Genomic DNA, 20244 nt, shown 5'->3' on the forward strand with positions numbered 1-20244 from the left:
ACACGTCACTTACTCGATATCTTCCCAATATCTAGCAGTTGGCCACTCCGATGAAGAAATACGCCAGTGCAGTTGTCTATAAACGTTTGTCCCAAGTTGTACTATGCAATATGGCACACAATTTGAAAACTGGGATAAATACAGAATTCTTTAGTACATACTTTTTAATATTCACCTAACAACATAAAGAGAAATGTACAACTAGATACAGTGCTGTCTTGCACTTTAGCAGCAGTTGTGCACTTGTCAATGCCAAGAATAGGAACTTCCTAGTAAATTTGTTATGGTACACAGTTTGTCGCAGCTGCAATGGGCCACATGACAGGTCCTTTGGCAATTATGTCAGAAAGGTGGTTTCGAATTGTGACAAAATGTTTCTTGAACTCCAAGCCATCTCCCTAAAAGAGAAAAGAATGGTGTGTTCCCAAGCTGTCGCTATAGGCAAAAGGTTTGTCCTAACCTAGGACTGTTCCAAAAGGTACTTACTCTGGACAGTCTGAAGTCTACCAGGATCTTGTCACTCATCTCGACGAGGCTCGCTTTAAAGACAAGTTGTGCCTTCCGCTTGTCCAATGTTGTAATTGTGACCTGAAGCAAAAGAAATGAAGGGGTATGAGTTAATATCATTCATCATATTAGTACCACTAGCAAAGAGGCAGCTGTTTCCTTCAAAAGCAAGAACATCTCACTTGGCCCGGGGAGTTTGTTTTCCATGAGTAACCAAGCTTCTCAAACAAGCACTTCATCTCTTCGAGCGTAGCTTGAACACTCGTTGTAACAAAGAACCTTGTCATTCTCTTCACAAGTTTCTGCAGAGGAGTCTGTGAAAAGGCAAGAACAAATTCATTTTTGTCCAACATTTGTTCGAGGTGGTGACCTATAAAAGTGTATTTGTGCAGTCATGCCATGCTCAGGAATTGCTCAATGTAGGTGGAGCATTCTGTTGTCTGCATATAGGTCTTTGAATGCGATTCAACCTCAGCAAATTTCGAACTGATTGAGCGCGTCAGTGCAGAGTTGTACTGCAAAATGTACAAACAGGTTTAGTTCCAACACATTTGCAACTCCTGTTGATCAGAAAGAAATAGTGTTCAAAGTAGCACAAAATATGCATTATTCAAAATTTTTTACTGGATGTTCCATCTTACATTTGGAGATTTCTTTTTCTTTTTTTATTTACTACACACAATGTGGGCATTAGCGCAAAAAAGTTTCGGGCCTTTAAAGGTTGGGTTAAAGGTAAAAGTTAAGGTTGGGGCAGGTAAAAATAATCCAAAATACTTTTTTTTTTGCAAAAATGCAGTTACAAACAAATTGCCGGACGCCCCATGTTCCTCAACATAGCAACAGGATGTGGAGCAATGGATGTGGGGTTTCTTGTTTCTAACAAGTATTAATCTTTCAAATCAGTAGCCAACACGTCACACCTTGGACAAAATCTACAGGTCCTGTGCACTCCTTGCCCTCTTACACTATATTGTGGATATAAATATGACATTCTAATTGAGAACACAACACAGGGGAGACAACTCGTTAGGGGAGGGGAGTTGGTTAAATTGAGTGAGGACAGAAAGGAACAGTGGATTAGAACAATAGATGTAGTTTAAACGGACTATAAAAGTGTTTCTTTGTATACCTGAACGCACAGCTGTAGTTTTACATCCAGCAAGCAAACTGTTTTCTCACGAGATAATTTAAACGAAGTAACTGAAGAAGCTGATACACCTAGTGACGCGCCACACGCTGCGGTAGGACCATTGTGCAGAAAATCCTGACCCTGTCACTGTTGTGCCCGATTACGTCACTCAGGTGTTGCCGTTCACCACATGGGATGCCCATGACTTGGTGCGACGCTCCTTTCTGTGAGCAGTGCACAAACCAACATAAGGAGGCCTCCAGGACCATGCATGTAGTGGTTAAGAAATGACTTCCGCACTTTAATCGGGAAAAACTTCTGGTGCATGAGTCTCTCAACAGGAAGAACAGTTTTCAGCAAAAAAATTTTATAAGGTGTTCGGGTAACTTCATTGTCCCTTTACGGTGACTTGCTCGCTCATGTATTGTGTGGCTCTTCCACCTACATTTGAGCACAGCATCGCGTGTGTGACATTATCGGGCAAGATGTCTGTTGAGGAGAGCACGCACCAAGATGACATTGCAGAAAAACTACACTTACTACAGTATCCAAACAACTATGCCTTTTACCTTTACTTTGTCCATGTTTGACAGTGAATTTCACAAATTGTAGTTTAATAGTATCTCGAAAATAACTATAGTTTTTTTTCAAGCATTTAGTATGCTATTCAAACACCTTCGAAGGTATTTAGTACTCTAGTAGAAGCGAACGTAAATTGTGGGTTCTTTCACTCACAAGTCACGAAGGACACAACGGTTGGATCCTGTTCCTCTTATATTGGTGTCAAGGCAACAGTATCTTTCATTCCACAAGGAAAAACTTGTGCACTTTAGTGCCACTTTAAATACGTTTTTTAGTACCTTGTAGAAGCCTGTGCTTAATAACTGATATTTACTAGGACTGATTCCACTTCTGAGATCTATTTGTAGATGCTCTGCCTGCATTGAGAAATTTTTTTAGCACAGTGTACCAGCACCGATACACTTTGATTTATAGGTGCCCTGTATGACTACCAGTGTTTTAAAGAACTGGGTAGTAAATTTTAAATAAATAATTTTCATATTTAAAAAGTATTTTTGTAGCTGCCATCCACGAAGAGGCATATGGCAGACCAAGGACGTACATTTCTAACCTTTGATAAATGTGCATGCCAAACGATGTGCCTGGGCAAAGCAGTGGCAAAAGATATGTTCAGCAATTCACGCTCAACCATATGCGCTTTTCTACTACAGTGGAAGACACAGCATAAAGCTACATTCCCACCTGTGAGGAACCTTGTGTGCCTTGCGTTTGAGTGCTAAGAAGCATGTCTTCCAGGTGGGCCGGTTGTGAAAAGCTGATCTTCTGGGCAAGCACATCCGATGGCGCGACCAGTTCAGGTATCTGACTGTCTTCGTCCCACTTGCATGCCATGTCTGGCTGGGACGATGACAGCCTCATCATAGTGCCATCCCTAAGTACGAAATGTCCATGCTGTGACATAACATTGCAAAACAGTATTGCTACATACCTTGTGGTATTGTCACTGTGACCAAAATCAAAACAACTTCTTTTGCGTGATCTGCTTTCATCCTGGCCACCTACCCATTTGCTTCCTGCATAAGAGGATGCAATGTAAGTAGCTAGAGTTTCGTTGCCATGGGGCCACTCCGTACAGGAAAGTAGCAAAGGGAAAAGTTGGGAAACAAAACCAGTGTGGATCCAAAAACATTCCTGGTTCACAGTCCATCAAAGCAGTCTCGAATTTGTGCAACATTAATGTTGCCACGAAGGTTAAGTTCAAATAAGACGCACCATTACATTATAACTCTATTTTTCAACAATGTGCATTTTGGTTTATTGATCAACACCGGGTGACCAACTCAGAAGCAGACAAACACTGGATAGACAACTTCAGAGAATACCAGAGAGCACACTGCTGCTTTGCACTGTAGGAATCAGAAAGAGGAAATATCTGAGCTGTTTGGATTCCTCCTCTCACAACCCAGTCCACAACATACAGGGTCAGCAAAAAACAATACCATGGATGGCTACTTTTTCTCAATGAGTGCCCTTGATGCAACTTGTGTGCAAGGAGCACTTGGATGTTTATTGGAGTAGCACAAGTACTCATCCACATACAGTGACCCGGGCTGGAACAAAGGAAGTAGGGAGCAAGGCAATGACCGTAGGTCCTGTACCTCAGAAGGCTCATTGTACTTCACAAATCTCAGTCCCGGTAGTCAAACCCTGTCCTGGTGGCGACTACGGTGTGAAGCTAAGGAGTTGTCACTCACTCACCCTCTCGTTTGAACACTTTCTGTATCCACTTGTGGCACTTGATTTGTTCTAATGTGTATCGTCGTGTGGGGTGTGGTGCCAGAATCTTACGAAGTAACGCTGCGCAAAAAAACAGGTATACAGCATTACATTTTTTTAAGGGAGCAGTTCACTTACATCATGGGACACATCCGCACATAAGTAGGAAGGTACGTACAAAGAGCAAGGTTATCCAACTTTGACCAAGGCGACTCGGTGATTTTGCATTCCTTCCACCATCTGAACTGCTCACACACTGGTGATGGCTGGTCCCATGGAAGCTCTGATAATTTAACGAAACACAGGAATGTTTTTGAGTTGAATTTACGTGTGGATTAAACCGTATTATGCACAACTTGGCACCCTGATTTATTGCAAAGAAACCATCAACTGCTAGCTATCTAGATTGGACATGTGAAAAGTATGTCTTTTCTGCTCTGAAACCCTTCATTCTACTGAGGGATGGGTTACATTCCCACATTTTACTTGTTTTCTAGCAGGTCAGAGTCACGAAGTGACGCCAATAGCAGTGATATATGCATGTATGCTGTATATCTCTCATGGGCATTGTTCGAGGAATACTTTGAGAAATTGCCTCACCAAATTAAGTTTTCTAATTTAATCGTTTTTCGAGTTATCAACTTGTTGCACATACAGAGGGTGTACAAGTACAGAGGGAGCTATCAAGATCTATTACAGTCCACTATAGACAGCAGCTCAGCAATTTACCATGATTGCTTCCGAGAATCTTTCACACGGTTTCTCGTGAACTTATCGCTGATACGTAATACATGAAATACACCCAAGTCCTGTTGAAGGTGTGGAGAGCATGCAGCCATAAAAACAATTTCACTGACAAGTACCAGTTGAAAATAGATCAGAAGTCAGGGGACATGTTACTTTATAGAATGAAGAAAACACACTGGCTTGCATAAAAATCATAAACAAATCACTTTTGTGATTGTTATGCAAGCCAGTGTGCTTTCTTCGTTCTATAAAGTAACAAGTACTAGTGCAAGACCACCATATGACTGCCAGTTGTGCAGTTTTTTACAGTGGAGAAACAATCTGCAACCATATTTGCATGCTGTTCAGAAAGATCCCGATGATGAAAATGAAGCATGTAGTGAACAACTTAGTCAAATTAAGAGTATAAGGCAAGGCCAATTTGCAGTACCCAAAGTTTCGGGTGAAACAGGAAACGCTCTGGTGGTGCAAATCAGAAAATAAGGATAGATTGCAAACTGTTGTTGGGACTGTGTTAGACTACCAAGCACATGGATGAGGCTCATAGATGTCCTTTAGCATACAACTTACAACACTACATGTAAAAATACACTAGCTCTACAGCTATAGCACACCCATGAACTCCAGCATACAAATAGCGTGTAACACTGACCTCCAGCCAAAAGTGCCACAAGAATAACACCACAGCTCCAAATATCTGCAGGTTCTGCTTTGTATTTCTTTACTAGAACTTCAGGAGCTATGTAGGGGAGTGTACCACACTTCCTTGTCAGTTGTCTTTCTTCCCCTTTATGCCTAAAAACTGTAGCTAGGCCAAAGTCTGAGATCTTGATGTTGTCTGAAAAATATGATCCATTCTGTGATTGTTCCAGAGCAACAACACACCTAATCTATATAATGCAATCTAAAACAAGCTGGGGAGACCCCCTCATTACCATTAGCATCCAACAGGATATTTTCGGGCTTCAGGTCCCTGTGTGCCACACCCTTGGAATGAAGGTATTCCTAAAGAAAGACATCCCAGTTCATGCATGTGGTTCAAAAGTATCCTTCAAATATGATGTGTACTGCAAACTTACCACACCAGCTAAAATTTGTTTGAAGTATCTCTGGGCATTGCATTGGTCCATTCCAAAATCAGGTTCTGCAATTTTGGCATACAGTACTCAGCATCTTCTGGTGAACTAGACTATGCACTGGAGCAGCCCAGTTCAATACTTACCTATTCTGTCAAATAGTTCTCCTCCAGAAGCATACTCCAAGAAGATGAACTGAAATGTTCCTTCTTTTCTATGCCCATAGTACTTTATGACATTTTCATGCGTTAACAGCCTATGCATGCAGATCTGTAAGATAGATGCACAGAAATGTTCAACTTTTATAATTTTTTGTTCAAACTACTACTTCCAAAAGTACTCGTTAAGGAAAAATAAATGATTAGAGATATTAAAAGCATAAAGCACCCTACCCTTTGTGCTCTAAAAATTTTACACTACAATTGGCTGTGACTAACTCCAGTAAAACTAAGTAGGTGTCCCACAAAATAATAACCTCAGCGTAAAGATACTGTGACATTGACACTGATGTTACAAGTGAAATGACAATTAAATGGGCTATTTGAATAGGCCTGCAGCCACAAAAAAATTCACACTGTAGTCTCAACCAAGTAATCAAGGTGGTAGGAAGTCAGTGGCAAGGGGGTCAAATGCACACCTTGAGCTGAGGCTCTGGGGCTTAAACAGGGTGTTTGGTATTCTCTCTTATGATGCATATTGTTACAGGATTTTCATGCTTGTTTGAATGAATTTTGACTACTGCAGGTAAGGTTTTTCTATGTAAACAGAATCTGCTTTGCATGTGCATCGTCACTGATACCGTAGCCCTTTGACACAGAACACATTCCAAACCTAAATATATATCTGAATCAGTCCTAACAAAAGGCGGAGCATCCGTCGCAATGCAGACAGTCCCCTTAACTTCTGCTAAGCAGCCTACCTGTTAATACATAACCCTCTTCTGTCACTTCTTTTACCTTTGTCGTCTGCTTCTCGCTTCTCTTTGTATCTGATAATCATACAGAGACAAACTAGCCACTGGCTAATTAACCAAATGCTGTAAGGTGATGTTGTTTTAGTATATTTCGAGCCATTCTCTGTCGTGTGTAACGTGTCACTTTACTACAGTGTGACAAGGAACTTCCAATGCCCTTGTGAGTAATCACGTCCACAAACAATCGGCAAGTCCACCACACAAAACACTATACTGTTCTCCAACACTTAAGAGTGCTAAGTTCTGATGCATACAATTGCTGTGAATCGTGGTACGGAGAAATGTGCAGGATATCTCACCTCTTTCCTAAAGTTTTCCGCTGCTCCTGGACTACTTGCTTCATTAAGAATCTTCATCGCCACAGCTTCCTGAGTGCTTCTATTCACTAGAAGCTTCACTCTGTAAGCGAGGTAGACAAGTTACCCTCATGTCCAGGAATAAAAAAATATACATATACCATGTTCACATCTGTACGATACAAAGTCAGATTTGGTTAATTGTGTTTCCTGATGATTCTACAATATGCATTGCACAAGGCACACACCGTGTAACATCCCTTGCAAAACGACTTCCGAGCTCAGCAAACTTTGTACAAAATCATATCAGTGAAGTATGTGAATTATACTGAGATGAAGATGTGTTTAATAAAAAAAGTCTGCACAGAATTAATTAGGATAGCAAAGGTTTGGTGCTAGTAGTTAATTTTTGTCACCACTATAGGGTCATCAATGGGTGCCGCACCAGTCCACAGTGTATTTTTCAGTGATGGGAACATGCGAATGAAGGCACATAATGCATACAGGTCAATGACATAGCAAGAAGGGCCCTAGGGGCTTCTCCAGCAGCTGTAAATACGCATCTTTACATTTCTATCCAACCTCTTGTTTGCACAGACAGATACGTCCTTCGGGTATTCTTCCACTTAAAGGAGCAACAAAGTGACATCTAATTTCATTGATCAAGCAGTTTATCAGGAGGCACCATGCTCAATACTTTTACTGTATGGAATCGTGCAGTGCCTGACAAAGCAGCCATGAGCACTGGAGGCCTGATCTCCTGGTGTAACTTAGAGGGGCAATAAACAGGTATACAAGGTAAGCTTTTTTTAAATGCACTGAGATACGTTGCCGACAGTGAACGTTCCAAAAAATTGTCACAAAAAGTAAATAATGGCTCCAAACCGACCGAATATTCACTGCACTCCTTCGCGCTCATGCCCCGACCTGCTATGTCCTGGCGACAATAGCCACATGTCATTTTGACGTCGCGCACCACCAACCATTCAGAATTAATTTTGTTGTAATATCGGGAAGTGAGGTCAATTCTAAACATATTCCCACTCGTCAAACTCAAGGTAGCCAGTTGAAACCGCACCAAAAGCCCCCAATATTCCCTTTCATGTGCGCACTATGTTTTCAGTGCTGTATTGCTCCGCGATGTTCTCGCAACCGGTTCCCTCGCGAGCTGCAGCTTGTCTCAGTGGGGCCCGTCACTGGCTAGGAGAGTGAAATCTCCCCCATTTCCAGCGCCTGCGGTGTTGTTACACGTTGGAACGTTGTGACGTGACCCTGTTCCAAGGATGGAAGAGCGACTCACGCGTATTATGCTCTTTCAATGGCATTGTTTCGAGGCAAAGACGCTCGCTAGAGGCAAAAGAATTTCATGTTTGGATATTGTGGGACACGTTCTTTCATGGAGCATAATAATTAAAGAATGTTTGTCGAGCTGTTTTGTGCCCCTTTAATCAGGCCCATGTGGAGTAGCATCAGTTGGGTGAGCTGACACCATATTGTCATATTAGAGAGGTCTCTGCACAGATTCTGCCTTGAGGACATCGAACTTCTTATTTTAGAGACCATGATAGTCTATAAGACAAAAGGATAACGAAAAGGTCTTTTACAGAATCGTCAAACTTGCGTCCAAGATTTAATTCCTGCCCTTCTGCATCGAAAGAAAGTTGTTTTGCAAGACCCCTTTCTCTTTTCTTTTTCACTGTAAATGATGGAAACAGAATCTCGCAGCTGTACCAAATACACAGCCAATTTGGAACAAGTGTCCAGGACTCAGGGGTACTTGTCTGCCCGTAGTGTTTCCTCTAACATAGATGTTGTCGGAATTGTTTTTCTATGTGCAAAATCGGCTATATGCAGGACAGACTTAATGGGGTGTTCAAAACTGAAGTTCAATCAAGTTCGTAGCATGCATAAATTAATTACACATACTCTCCATAAGCTCCTTCTCCTAACGTCTGGACAAGGTCCCAACCTACGACGAATTCCTTCATGGTGCTTTGAGTTTGAGAAACTAATGAAGTCCAATGCCTGTAAAGAAACTCAAGTAGTTACAAAATACGTCGGTTATGTGTACAAGTCGCCTTGCCGGCTCAACTGTTAGGTTCTATGCTTGAGCATTGTATCAACAAGTGCATGACACAACGTGGCTGTCAAACCGAAAACAGTTGTTCTGCAGCTACAGCAGCTACGCAATGGCCACCCGATGTCTCCACTAAACAGCTCATATATGACAACGTTTACTAGATAATCCAACCACAGTTGTAACATAGAAAATTCTATTCATGGTATTTGCTTTCTACACACTTCGGCGCATGACAAGTTGGAGCGCAATAGGTAACAAGCTTCACTAGTCTCCTCTTGGGCACGTACCTTGCCTGTGCTTTTGACGTTTATAGGGCTTCATAACAAAGTGACTCGAAGATGTGGCACTGCATAAACGCACATACAAACACTTTCGTATGTGCAGCACGGTGCAGCACAATGAACGTAAACCCGAACAAGAAGAAACGCGCGAAAAGTGATGTCAATGGCGCTGCCGCGGCCGCGTCTTATCTTAGCAGATCGAGACCGCACACAGAAAAGTAAACCAAAACCGAAACCCTCACGGCACATGCTGCGAGTACGAATATATTCCAGAAACTCTGTTATAGTTTAATTGAGATATGGCAGTCGTCGAAAAGGCCAGGAAACGGTAGGAATCGATTAATTTAAGCAGATGGTTTGGCTTTGGTCCATGAGAATTTTACCCTAGGGTACAAAAAACGCGCTGTTCGAGTCTGGGACGGGGCAACGTTTTGTTCATGTGTCAGGATGTCCTGACCAGGGGCGGATCCAAGATTTTTCGGAGAGGGTAGTTGAGCCTTGGCAAGCATGGTAAGTACACAATCTAGGTCAATTAAACACTATATGAAGACAGAAATTGACCTACATCGTGCATCTACCATGCTGGCCAAGGCCGGGCCCCCCTGTCAGAAAAATCCTGTATTCGCACCTGGGTACAGGACATTCTGGCACAGACATCTCGCTACACGAACGTTTCGGTACACGGTCGCGGCGAAGACATTGCGCTTCGCCGCGGCCAGCCGCGACAAAAACATGTAAAGCGAAACCAATTAATTACTGCAACAAATGACCCGCTTTGGTGGCAGATTTTTCTCTAAAAGTTGTACGCTGAAGGTCCTAATAGGGGTAGTACCCATTTTAATGCCGACGGCGCCCTCCTTTAGAATTTATATGTTTTTCACGAAACTCATTTGAATTTTTATTTAAATAATGAGCGCCTCCCACTCATTCACACGGTGCGCACGAAGGCCCCGCGCACGAAGTCCTCAACCAGGGATTACTTATATATATATATATATATATATATATATGCTATCTTTCTTCATTTAATACTTTACTGGCTTCGCACTGGGCTTTCAGAGGTGAGTCACTCACCCTGACGGGAGGACATCACGTTCCACGTGACCTTCCGACGCCACTCGCTCAAACGTCGCCAACCTACGCATTGCTGATGAAGGCCCAATAAGGCCGAAACAGCTGTCCAATGCTGGTGTGGCGACGTTTGGGACCTATAAACATATGTTCAACGTGCAGCCAAAGACCGTGTGCTATCTTTCTTCATTTAATACTTTACTGGCTTCGCACTGGGCTTTCAGAGGTGAGTCACTCACCCTGACGGGAGGACATCACGTTCCACGTGACCTTCCGACGCCACTCGCTCAAACGTCGCCAACCTACGCATTGCTGATGAAGGCCCAATAAGGCCGAAACAGCTGTCCAATGCTGGTGTGGCGACGTTTGGGACCTATAAACATATGTTCAACGTGCAGCCAAAGACCGTATGCTATCTTTCTTCATTTAATACTTTACTGGCTTCGCACTGGGCTTTCAGAGGTGAGTCACTCACCCTGACGGGAGGACATCACGTTCCACGTGACCTTCCGACGCCACTCGCTCAAACGTCGCCAACCTACGCATTGCTGATGAAGGCCCAATAAGGCCGAAACAGCTGTCCAATGCTGGTGTGGCGACGTTTGGGACCTATAAACATATGTTCAACGTGCAGCCAAAGACCGTATGCTATCTTTCTTCATTTAATACTTTACTGGCTTCGCACTGGGCTTTCAGAGGTGAGTCACTCACCCTGACGGGAGGACATCACGTTCCACGTGACCTTCCGACGCCACTCGCTCAAACGTCGCCAACCTACGCATTGCTGATGAAGGCCCAATAAGGCCGAAACAGCTGTCCAATGCTGGTGTGGCGACGTTTGGGACCTATAAACATATGTTCAACGTGCAGCCAAAGACCGTATGCTATCTTTCTTCATTTAATACTTTACTGGCTTCGCACTGGGCTTTCAGAGGTGAGCCACTCACCCTGACGGGAGGACATCACGTTCCACGTGACCTTCCGACGCCACTCGCTCAAACGTCGCCAACCTACGCATTGCTGATGAAGGCCCAATAAGGCCGAAACAGCTGTCCAATGCTGGTGTGGCGACGTTTGGGACCTATAAACATATATATATATATACATATATATATATATACTGGCTTTGCACTGGCTTACTGGCTTTGCACTGCGGCCTCCAGAGGTGTTGCTAACACCCTGGAACATTGATGTCTTGCAGAGACACAGTGTTTGTGCCGACCCAAGAGCGTGTCACATCCCTACGCTGTGCCGATGAGAGCCAAGAAGCTCGAAACGGCCGTCCACAGCTGGGATTGTGGCACGCTCGATCAGTAAACATATGCCTCACGTGCAGCCATGGAGCATTTGCTCATTTTTGTATATATATATATATATATATATATATATATAGACTACAAGTAATGAAGAGACTTGGGAGGCCGTATAAGGGTTAAAAACACTTGCTACTTTTATTACATTAATAATTAAGGGGGCGCTAGGAATAGATTTAGAGTTAGGGGTCGACGTTTCGGCAGTCAGCGCTGCCTTCAACAGAACAGTTCTGTTGAAGGCAGCGCTGACTGCCGAAACGTCGACCCCTAACTCTAAATCTATTCCTAGCGCCCCCTTAATTATTAATGTAATAAAAGTAGCAAGTGTTTTTAACCCTTATACGGCCTCCCAAGTCTCTTCATTACTTGTAGTCTATTTGTTTTCGCGTCCATCTGTACTCAGTTATACATTCATATATATATATATATATATATATATATATATAAAAAGAGGGGGAAAGCCATTAAAAAAATAGGTAAATGATGCTAGACGTGTTTGAAATTCAAACTTACAGTTAAGATGGCTTCTATGGCTGCACGTAGAGAAACAGATACTCATTGAACGATGCGACAGCACCAGAGGACACGTGTTTCGCCGTGTTTGCGGCTCGTCGGCCCTGGGTAGCTGCGCATCGTTCGGGATTGGCAAACAAGGGGTCACTCAGCGAGCGATATACACCTGGGAGGGTGACCGAGCACTCCTCAATGCCACAGTGCAAGCCAGTGTATTATAAAGAGGGGGGGAAAGCCATTAAAAAAATAGGTAAATGATGCTAGACGTGTTTGAAATTCAAACTTACAGTTAAGATGGCTTCTATGGCTGCACGTAGAGAAACAGATACTCATTGAACGATGCGACAGCACCAGAGGACACGTGTTTCGCCGTGTTTGCGGCTCGTCGGCCCTGGGTAGCTGCGCATCGTTCGGGATTGGCAAACCAGGGGTCACTCAGCGAGCGATATACACCTGGGAGGGTGACCGAGCACTCCTCAATGCCACAGTGCAAGCCAGTGAATTATAAAGAGGGGGGAAAGCCATTAAAAAAATAGGTAAATGATGCTAGACGTGTTTGAAATCCAAACTTACAGTTAAGATGGCTTCTATGGCTGCACGTAGAGAAACAGATACTCATTGAACGATGCGACAGCACCAGAGGACACGTGTTTCGCCGTGTTTGCGGCTCGTCGGCCCTGGGTAGCTGCGCATCGTTCGGGATTGGCAAACCAGGGGTCACTCAGCGAGCGATATACACCTGGGAGGGTGACCGAGCACTCCTCAATGCCACAGTGCAAGCCAGTGAATTATAAAGAGGGGGGGAAAGCCATTAAAAAAATAGGTAAATGATGCTAGACGTGTTTGAAATTCAAACTTACAGTTAAGATGGCTTCTATGGCTGCACGTAGAGAAACAGATACTCATTGAACGATGCGACAGCACCAGAGGACACGTGTTTCGCCGTGTTTGCGGCTCGTCGGCCCTGGGTAGCTGCGCATCGTTCGGGATTGGCAAACAAGGGGTCACTCAGCGAGCGATATACACCTGGGAGGGTGACCGAGCACTCCTCAATGCCACAGTGCAAGCCAGTGAATTATAAAGAGGGGGGAAAAAGCCATTAAAAAAATAGGTAAATGATGCTAGACGTGTTTGAAATTCAAACTTACAGTTAAGATGGCTTCTATGGCTGCACGTAGAGAAACAGATACTCATTGAACGATGCGACAGCACCAGAGGACACGTGTTTCGCCGTGTTTGCGGCTCGTCGGCCCTGGGTAGCTGCGCACCATTAAGTATGCACTTAATGCACGAGGGATCTTCGACTGAAACAGAAATTAGAGAAGAATGTGTTATGTGCCATTCCGTTATGTGATGAGAAAAAGTCCCACTTTTAAGAAAAATCCGCCAACCGTGCAAGCTATACCGAGGATTTCGCACCCTTCTCTCCTGCTGCCATTTCCCGTACTGCTAAAATCTCCCACTGCGAAAATCTTATAATTTCTTATCTTTTCATTACTGATTGTGTGAAACATGCCCCGCGATGTGCCTTTGCCTCAGGCCCCGCACACCCTTAGCACCGGCCCTGGCTGTATGACAGGTATATGTGTGTGGGCGCACCCAGGGCCAGTGGTTGGACAAAGAGAGGGGGGCGGGTTTTCGTACCGAACCCCCTTTCATTGGAGATCTGGCAACACCGCGTCCCTCAGTTACGATCGTGCTATATCCTCGACTGTATTATCGCGTCTAAATTTGATCGCGTTGGAGTTTGTTCTTTCTGGAAAGGCTGCCCTGATAGCTGTGCTCCACACAACACAGGCGGGAAAGAGAGAGTGGCTGGTTTGTCCCTTCAGATGACGCACCCTTGGAAGTCGCTCGGGAGGTGTGTTAGCTTAGCTCAGTTGGTAGACCCCTGGACCCGTAATCCAGAAGATGTGGGTTCGAGTCCTACAGCTGGCTAACCTTTTCAGACCCAGCTTTTCAGTGACTTTCATCTTTCATGGGAAAGCTTAGTTTTCCACAGCCGGAAAGGGAGCTTGTGCCTGGTCCACGTCTCCCACAGCCGAGGGAAGAACAAAGTCCTCACACAAGGCGGGAAGAGGGGCGATGGAACGGAGTAACTAACGGGGATGCCACGATATAAAACTGTTAAGAATCCACCGTTTAAAATCCCAGATGTTCGAAATCGCAGTTTTCTAAATTAAAGCTTTAATATTAAAAATGGCAGGATGATAGTGTTGAATAATACATAGTACCGACAAACCTCGAAGTATTGCGTGATTTTGACGTCAGTAGATGTCATTGTCGTGAATAAAAACCAGGTTTTTGGCGACCGTTATGTTTAACATGGCGGCCACATCAGGGCAGCAAAAATTGTTAGAATTAGGTTAGGTTAGTTTTCAGAGATTAGGTTTGTTTAGATGTTTTTTGACAGTTCACCACGCCGTTAGGAGTGTGTGTGTGGGGGGGGGGGGGGGGGGGGCTCCCCACAAAGCTATGCTAGCACGCACCGTTTGGGATTTTGAACATATGGGATTTTGAACGGTGGATTCTTCACAGGTGGCATTTCGGGATTCCCCCCTAACTAACAACTAAGACAGTTTCCAGAAGACGAACTGCCGCTTAAGCAGGCCCAGAGCATGGATCCGAGCGCTAGTACTACTGTGGTTCAACTTTATTTTAACACAAACGCATACAAAACAACGAACGAGGGGCGACCCAATTGAAATTGGCCGACGGCCGACTCTCGGCAGAAAGTCGGGGACCAGTTGGCAGCCAACTAAGTCGGCCAGCCAGTCATGTTCTAAAGTCTGGGCAACGTTAACTGCCAACTACGTCGGCAAGGACCTGGCCAATGACGTTAGCCCAACAGCCCGTGCCAACGGGACGCCACCGTAGCTTGCCGTCAGTCGGTTACCGAACTCATCTTCACGTACTACCAAGGTAAGTGGCCAATGATGTCTCTTTATGACGATTTCAATCAGTTCTCGGGAGTGCACATATTCCCTAAGATTGAGACAGTCACGTAGACTCTGTTGTAGTCGTTGAAACTGTCACAGAAGAGTCATATACGCCATATGAAAAAAGAGAAAGTTTCCTCTAACGTCCTCTATATGGTGCATTGTGATAGGCAGAGCGAGGTTTGGCAATCCGTCGGCCAGGACAGATCTGTAGCAAGAAAGCTCTGTACCGAGCTCGTTTGCCAAGCACTTGCAAAGCACGACTGGGTTTGGGTAGCCAAGCTCTTGCCGAGCTTGGTTGAACTCAGTATGTTGCCTCGGGGAGAGGGAAACGCGGAATGGTGTAGCACTGCATAAGTTCAACTTTCGATTGGCCAACTGATTGTCTCAAACCAAAAGCAGTAAGAAACAGAGACATTATCTTCATGGTGAGCTAATGCGACAAGCAATTGCTCATTTCAGTGTTGTTTGTGTGCGCATCAAATTAAACTTACACACCTCACCCTTCATTTTGACTCACACGCGAGCAGGACTCTCGAATTTGTGGAAGCTCGCGAGACAAACCTATGTATAGTATCTGCTGTTCTTCCTCAGGAAAGAAATGCAATTCCTTTTCTTTATACTGACCTGTGTGATTCTAGTGATCTTGGGCATATTGCGAGCTTTTATGATTCTGCACCTACGCCGTTACCCTACGCCGCGAGACAATTGAGTGAGTTGGGTCATGCATTTTTTTGGAATGGGCCGTGGTTGGCCCATGCACAGGTGTTGTTCCATGGGCCATTCTTGGGCCCACGTTTACCCAATCAGTACCCAAGCTTGCTTCCTTATTGGCCAGACATCGGCCCTACATCTATCAGGTGGGCCCGCTACATTGGCCCGAGCTTGTGCCGGCTAAGTCGGCCCAAGTGAGCCCATTGTCAATCCCCAACCTTGGCTTAAGCTTTTTTTGCAAGCTTGCCCCGACAACTTTTAGGTTGGAAGCAGACGTCGGCCCGGTCTTTCGCCAATATTGCTTTCGCCGCTGGGAGGTAGCATTGTCATGCAAAATTTCTCACTGGGCCGTGATAGGGCCATATATGGGTCAGCGTTTGCCAGGTTGGCCAGAAAGGTTGGCCCTATGTTGGTGGCCAATTAATGGCCAGTCTCAGGCCATTGTCAATCCCCAAGCTCGGCCCAACCATGTTGTCTTACCTTGGGCCAAGGTTGGCTTAGTTGGCCAACTCCTCTCAGCCGACCTTGGGCCAAGCAGGTTTTTTCACTTGGGGAGGGTGTCGCCCCCGCAGATGTGCTACAGTTACACGAAGCCATTAACGAAGGGAAGAAAGAGGAGCGCAGGAAAACAGAACGAAGAGAGCATGGAAGGATTACATTCTAACATACATGCTTACTGTTGATAAATTTGTTAATACTATACGAATATTCAAGCTCTAGAAGACGAAAACTGTTGAAAAAGACCAAACAAGCACGCGACAGTATCTTTTCCCGTTCTTTGACATCTGACATTGACATTATTTGATATGAGACGTAACGTTGTAATGGATAAGGCAATTAAACATACCAGAAGGACAAACACAAGCCTCACAACGCCCAGTTGCATACTTCAATTGAGTGATGGCAGCTGTCCCACTGCTGGTCGCCTTTTCTTCAAATGCCATGATTCAATACCAACCGTACCTCGGCAAAACTCACTCATGCTCAATGCAGGGAATGACTGAGCAACTAAGAGAGAGCTGAGCAGGGAGTGAGTGAGTATGAGTGAGCAATCGAGTAGATGAACATGTGCAAAATTCTCTCACGTGACCAGGCGTCTCGATTTAGGCGGGACGCGTCCCGCTTTTACGGTTGTGGTTCCGCTGTCACACAGTCCCGCTTTTGGCTGCAACGAACCACGAATGAAAAAAAAAAAAGAAAAGGATACGGATGAACAGCGGAAAAGCTTTCAACTTCCACGTGACCCTATATGGAACTCTGTACGTTTCCAAATGAGCGAGTTTTACGGCGAGAGGTGGAACGCGAGGACGGGGACCCCTGCTTGCCAAATGCGTATAGTTCCTCCAGCTCATCTGACATATTCTAGATATTTCGAACTTTGTACACAATAAGAGAGAGAGACGCAAATGTGATCATGGAGGAAGTTTTTTTTTTCTTCTTCTTCTCTTTATTTATTTATTTATTTATTTTTTCAGTGCATTTACCAGGCGCACAAATTTGTTCGCTGACTTCTGTGTTCTGCAAAAACAGCTTTGTGTCGTTTGGACTTAACCTATAGCACATCACACACGTCTCCACTGCGGCATCGCTTGCGTTTTTCATCAATCAATTTATCATTATTTTCATCAATTTATTTGGCTAAACTGGTTCTGTACTCACAAAGCATCGGCCAGGTTCTGCGATTATTTGATGCCATGTTGGGGGGGGGGGATATATATTTATTAGACGAAAAGGAAAAAAAAACGGGGGAAAGGTCAACCAAACGAGACGTCGGCTTGCTATTCCAGAAATAAGAAATAATAATAAATAAATAAAATAAATAATAAAATAAATAATAAAAAGAAAAGATTAGAATTAAAGAAAGAAATAGGAAGGAATAAGAAATAAATAAATCAAGAAAATTAAGAAATAAGAAAAGATAAATAAAGAAAAAGAATTAGGAAATAACGAAAAACTAACAAATGATGAAAGAAGGATGAGGTAGATTAAAGACAAAGATGACAACAAAAAGATGACTAACAAACGGCATGTTGGGTCACGGCATGTTCTAGGCTAGTTCTGTCCTCGGGGGAAAGACCCTTGAATGCACATGGGATAAACTCAAAACAAAGCGTCCGGGAAAAACGGTCAAGTTTTGAGGCCTGGGGAAAGACAACAGACAAACATTAAGCAAGAGTGTTGAGTAGAAAAAAAAACTGCAAACAAAATTTGAAATAGAGTATGAAAACATTTTTGTTCAAAAAAGCATCGAGAAGACATTGAACTACTAATAGAATATTCAAAATACAATCTTATGAGTACGGTACTCAGGATACGTCTGCCTGGTGGCATTCTGTTGTGTTCTCCAAGGAGCGTTTCGGGCAGCCAGCAAAGGCGCGTGGGAGATCTATTTCGTAAACCTTTCGTGGAGGCACAGGAAATTCGAGCGGGAGTCAGACCACAGACAAGCCGGCGGTGTACTGTTTACGCTAAGGTTCGACAGCTCCAGTTGCACCGATGTCAGGGACGCTGACCTTTTGCTCCTTGGGCGCAAACAGAACACCCAGCTTCGTGCGAAAACTTGGTCTGGCATTGGTTTCCTTTGACATATCTGCAAGCCGGCCGTTAGGAAGTTGCGCTGTGTTGACCGGGAATTTGGTGTCTGGCAGGTTGCTAGGAAGAAAGAATTACTAGAAAAGATTCGCGAGTGTGTTCCCCCAACGGGAATGCTGCTCTCTGCTTACCAATGTGTTTACAAATGTTTGCCAAGTGCTTGCTGAATGCTTACCACCTGTTTCTTTGAGTACATGCGAGGGTTGACTTGCACGAAACTTTTTATTTTTATTTTTGTTTATTTATTCTCCTTTAGTTTAGTGTGCGCAGGTTACACTGGCTGGTCCCAATAGGCTAAGATAGAGCTACGCCTCGTAAAAGAGTAGAGTTGGGAATGGGACCTCCCGATTAATTAATTAATTACAACATAGCAGTCACATGAATACACATAAAAATAAGTTGAATTGCTCAAAATAATACATCGAAAACCTTGTGAAAATAAAAGCAAAAATAAAGTACACAAGATACATTATGCACATAATTTCTGATGGATATAAAAGGCACTCACATGTACTACGTATATGAACGACATGAAAATGGATACAATGAAATGAGTTAAAATGAATATGAACATACATTACAAAAACGCTAGAAAGTAATAAAAGGAACGATGTTGATATGGTTGATAAAGAGCTATACTTCGAAAATGCCTTCGATAGGATACACCGTTTGTGAATGTTTGCTTGGCGTAGCTGACCTTCGGGAATACATGTATTGCTATGAGGTGGGCCGAAAGCTTGGAATGCCATGATGTAGAGCAGTTCATCTCAACTTATGTTATTCGAGGGGACCAGCTCTGTGTAGAAGTGGGTGAGGCGAACCACGTGTCGTACAAGTAGCAAATTAGTTATTCTGTTTAACTGATTATTTAATTGTTTAATTAGAACCTATTGAATTGTTTCTTGTTTCGTCGCAAGATGTTTCCTAAGGTTTGCCGGGCTTTAGCCGAATTTAGGAATTCATGTCGGCTTCTACAAACTGTTTCACAATACTTCCCCGCAGATCCGCCGATGATGCACTGTGGCTCGCCGCTGATGCTTGCACATCTCAAGTCCATGTATAGGCAGAAGTGTAGCTCCGAAGTTTCTCCGAAGTAGCTCCGGTCTTCCAAATGCTTGTAATACTTTCGAAACACAAGAGGAAAGCAAATGCGTGCCGCGGAGAAATTGTCGGATAGAGCTGCGGGTTGAGCCAACCGATGATGACGACAGCTGCTAGTGCTGGCTGTACTCTTTGCAATGACCGTCAGCTGTGGCAACCTGGTCCTGCGATCGCGATATTAAATGTCGAGCACAGTCCAATAACAAGGCTGTACGAGAGCGAGCCTTGGTAGTTCGTCAAGCTACACTCGCGAGCGATGAACACTATCCCGTTTGCGGAACCTGAGGACAATATGCTGGCGGAACCTATGGGTTCCACGTGATTCCTTTGTTTACTATACACGGCGTCTTTTTTTCTAATCATTTACATATTTTTTGTAAGAAACGTACGACAGCAGCATGGATGTTGTTTTTGTAGTTTAGTTATACGACCAGGCCGGCATCCTCTCGAAGAGATTATGTAACTGCAACATGAGATGACTAAGTAGCTAAAACTCGTTAATTAACTCTTTCATTAAATGATTTCGGGCAAAAGGGAGACACCGGAATGAGAGATAATCCTCGTGAGGAGCCGCTCCATTTAAAGAAATCGTGAAACGTGCACGTGCGTTGAAA

The 20244-nt window shown here is 44.0% G+C and overlaps 1 protein-coding gene across 2 annotated transcripts; it reads right to left on the bottom strand.

The window, feature by feature from the left end:
* Positions 1-146: 146 nt before the first annotated feature.
* LOC135385693 (serine/threonine-protein kinase Chk1-like) lies at positions 147-9553 on the bottom strand. Of its 2 annotated transcripts, XM_064615156.1 has the most exons (14): positions 9394-9552; positions 8953-9051; positions 7030-7129; positions 5904-6027; positions 5761-5825; positions 5617-5686; positions 5334-5519; positions 4113-4217; positions 3917-4015; positions 3147-3231; positions 2900-3089; positions 690-821; positions 487-588; positions 147-398 (listed from the first exon to the last, which is right to left on the bottom strand). In XM_064615156.1, the coding sequence occupies exons 2-14, from the start codon at positions 9012-9014 to the stop codon at positions 282-284; spliced, it is 1437 nt and encodes a 478-aa protein (XP_064471226.1). In that variant the 5' UTR covers positions 9015-9051; positions 9394-9552; the 3' UTR covers positions 147-281. The 2 variants fall into 2 exon arrangements, with proteins under 2 accessions (XP_064471226.1, XP_064471225.1); XM_064615155.1 differs by having other exon boundaries at positions 2900-3231; positions 9394-9553.
* Positions 9554-20244: the final 10691 nt, after the last annotated feature.

Source organism: Ornithodoros turicata, chromosome 2, assembly GCF_037126465.1.
Source record: "Ornithodoros turicata isolate Travis chromosome 2, ASM3712646v1, whole genome shotgun sequence".
NCBI classification, from domain to species: Eukaryota; Metazoa; Arthropoda; class Arachnida; order Ixodida; family Argasidae; genus Ornithodoros; species Ornithodoros turicata.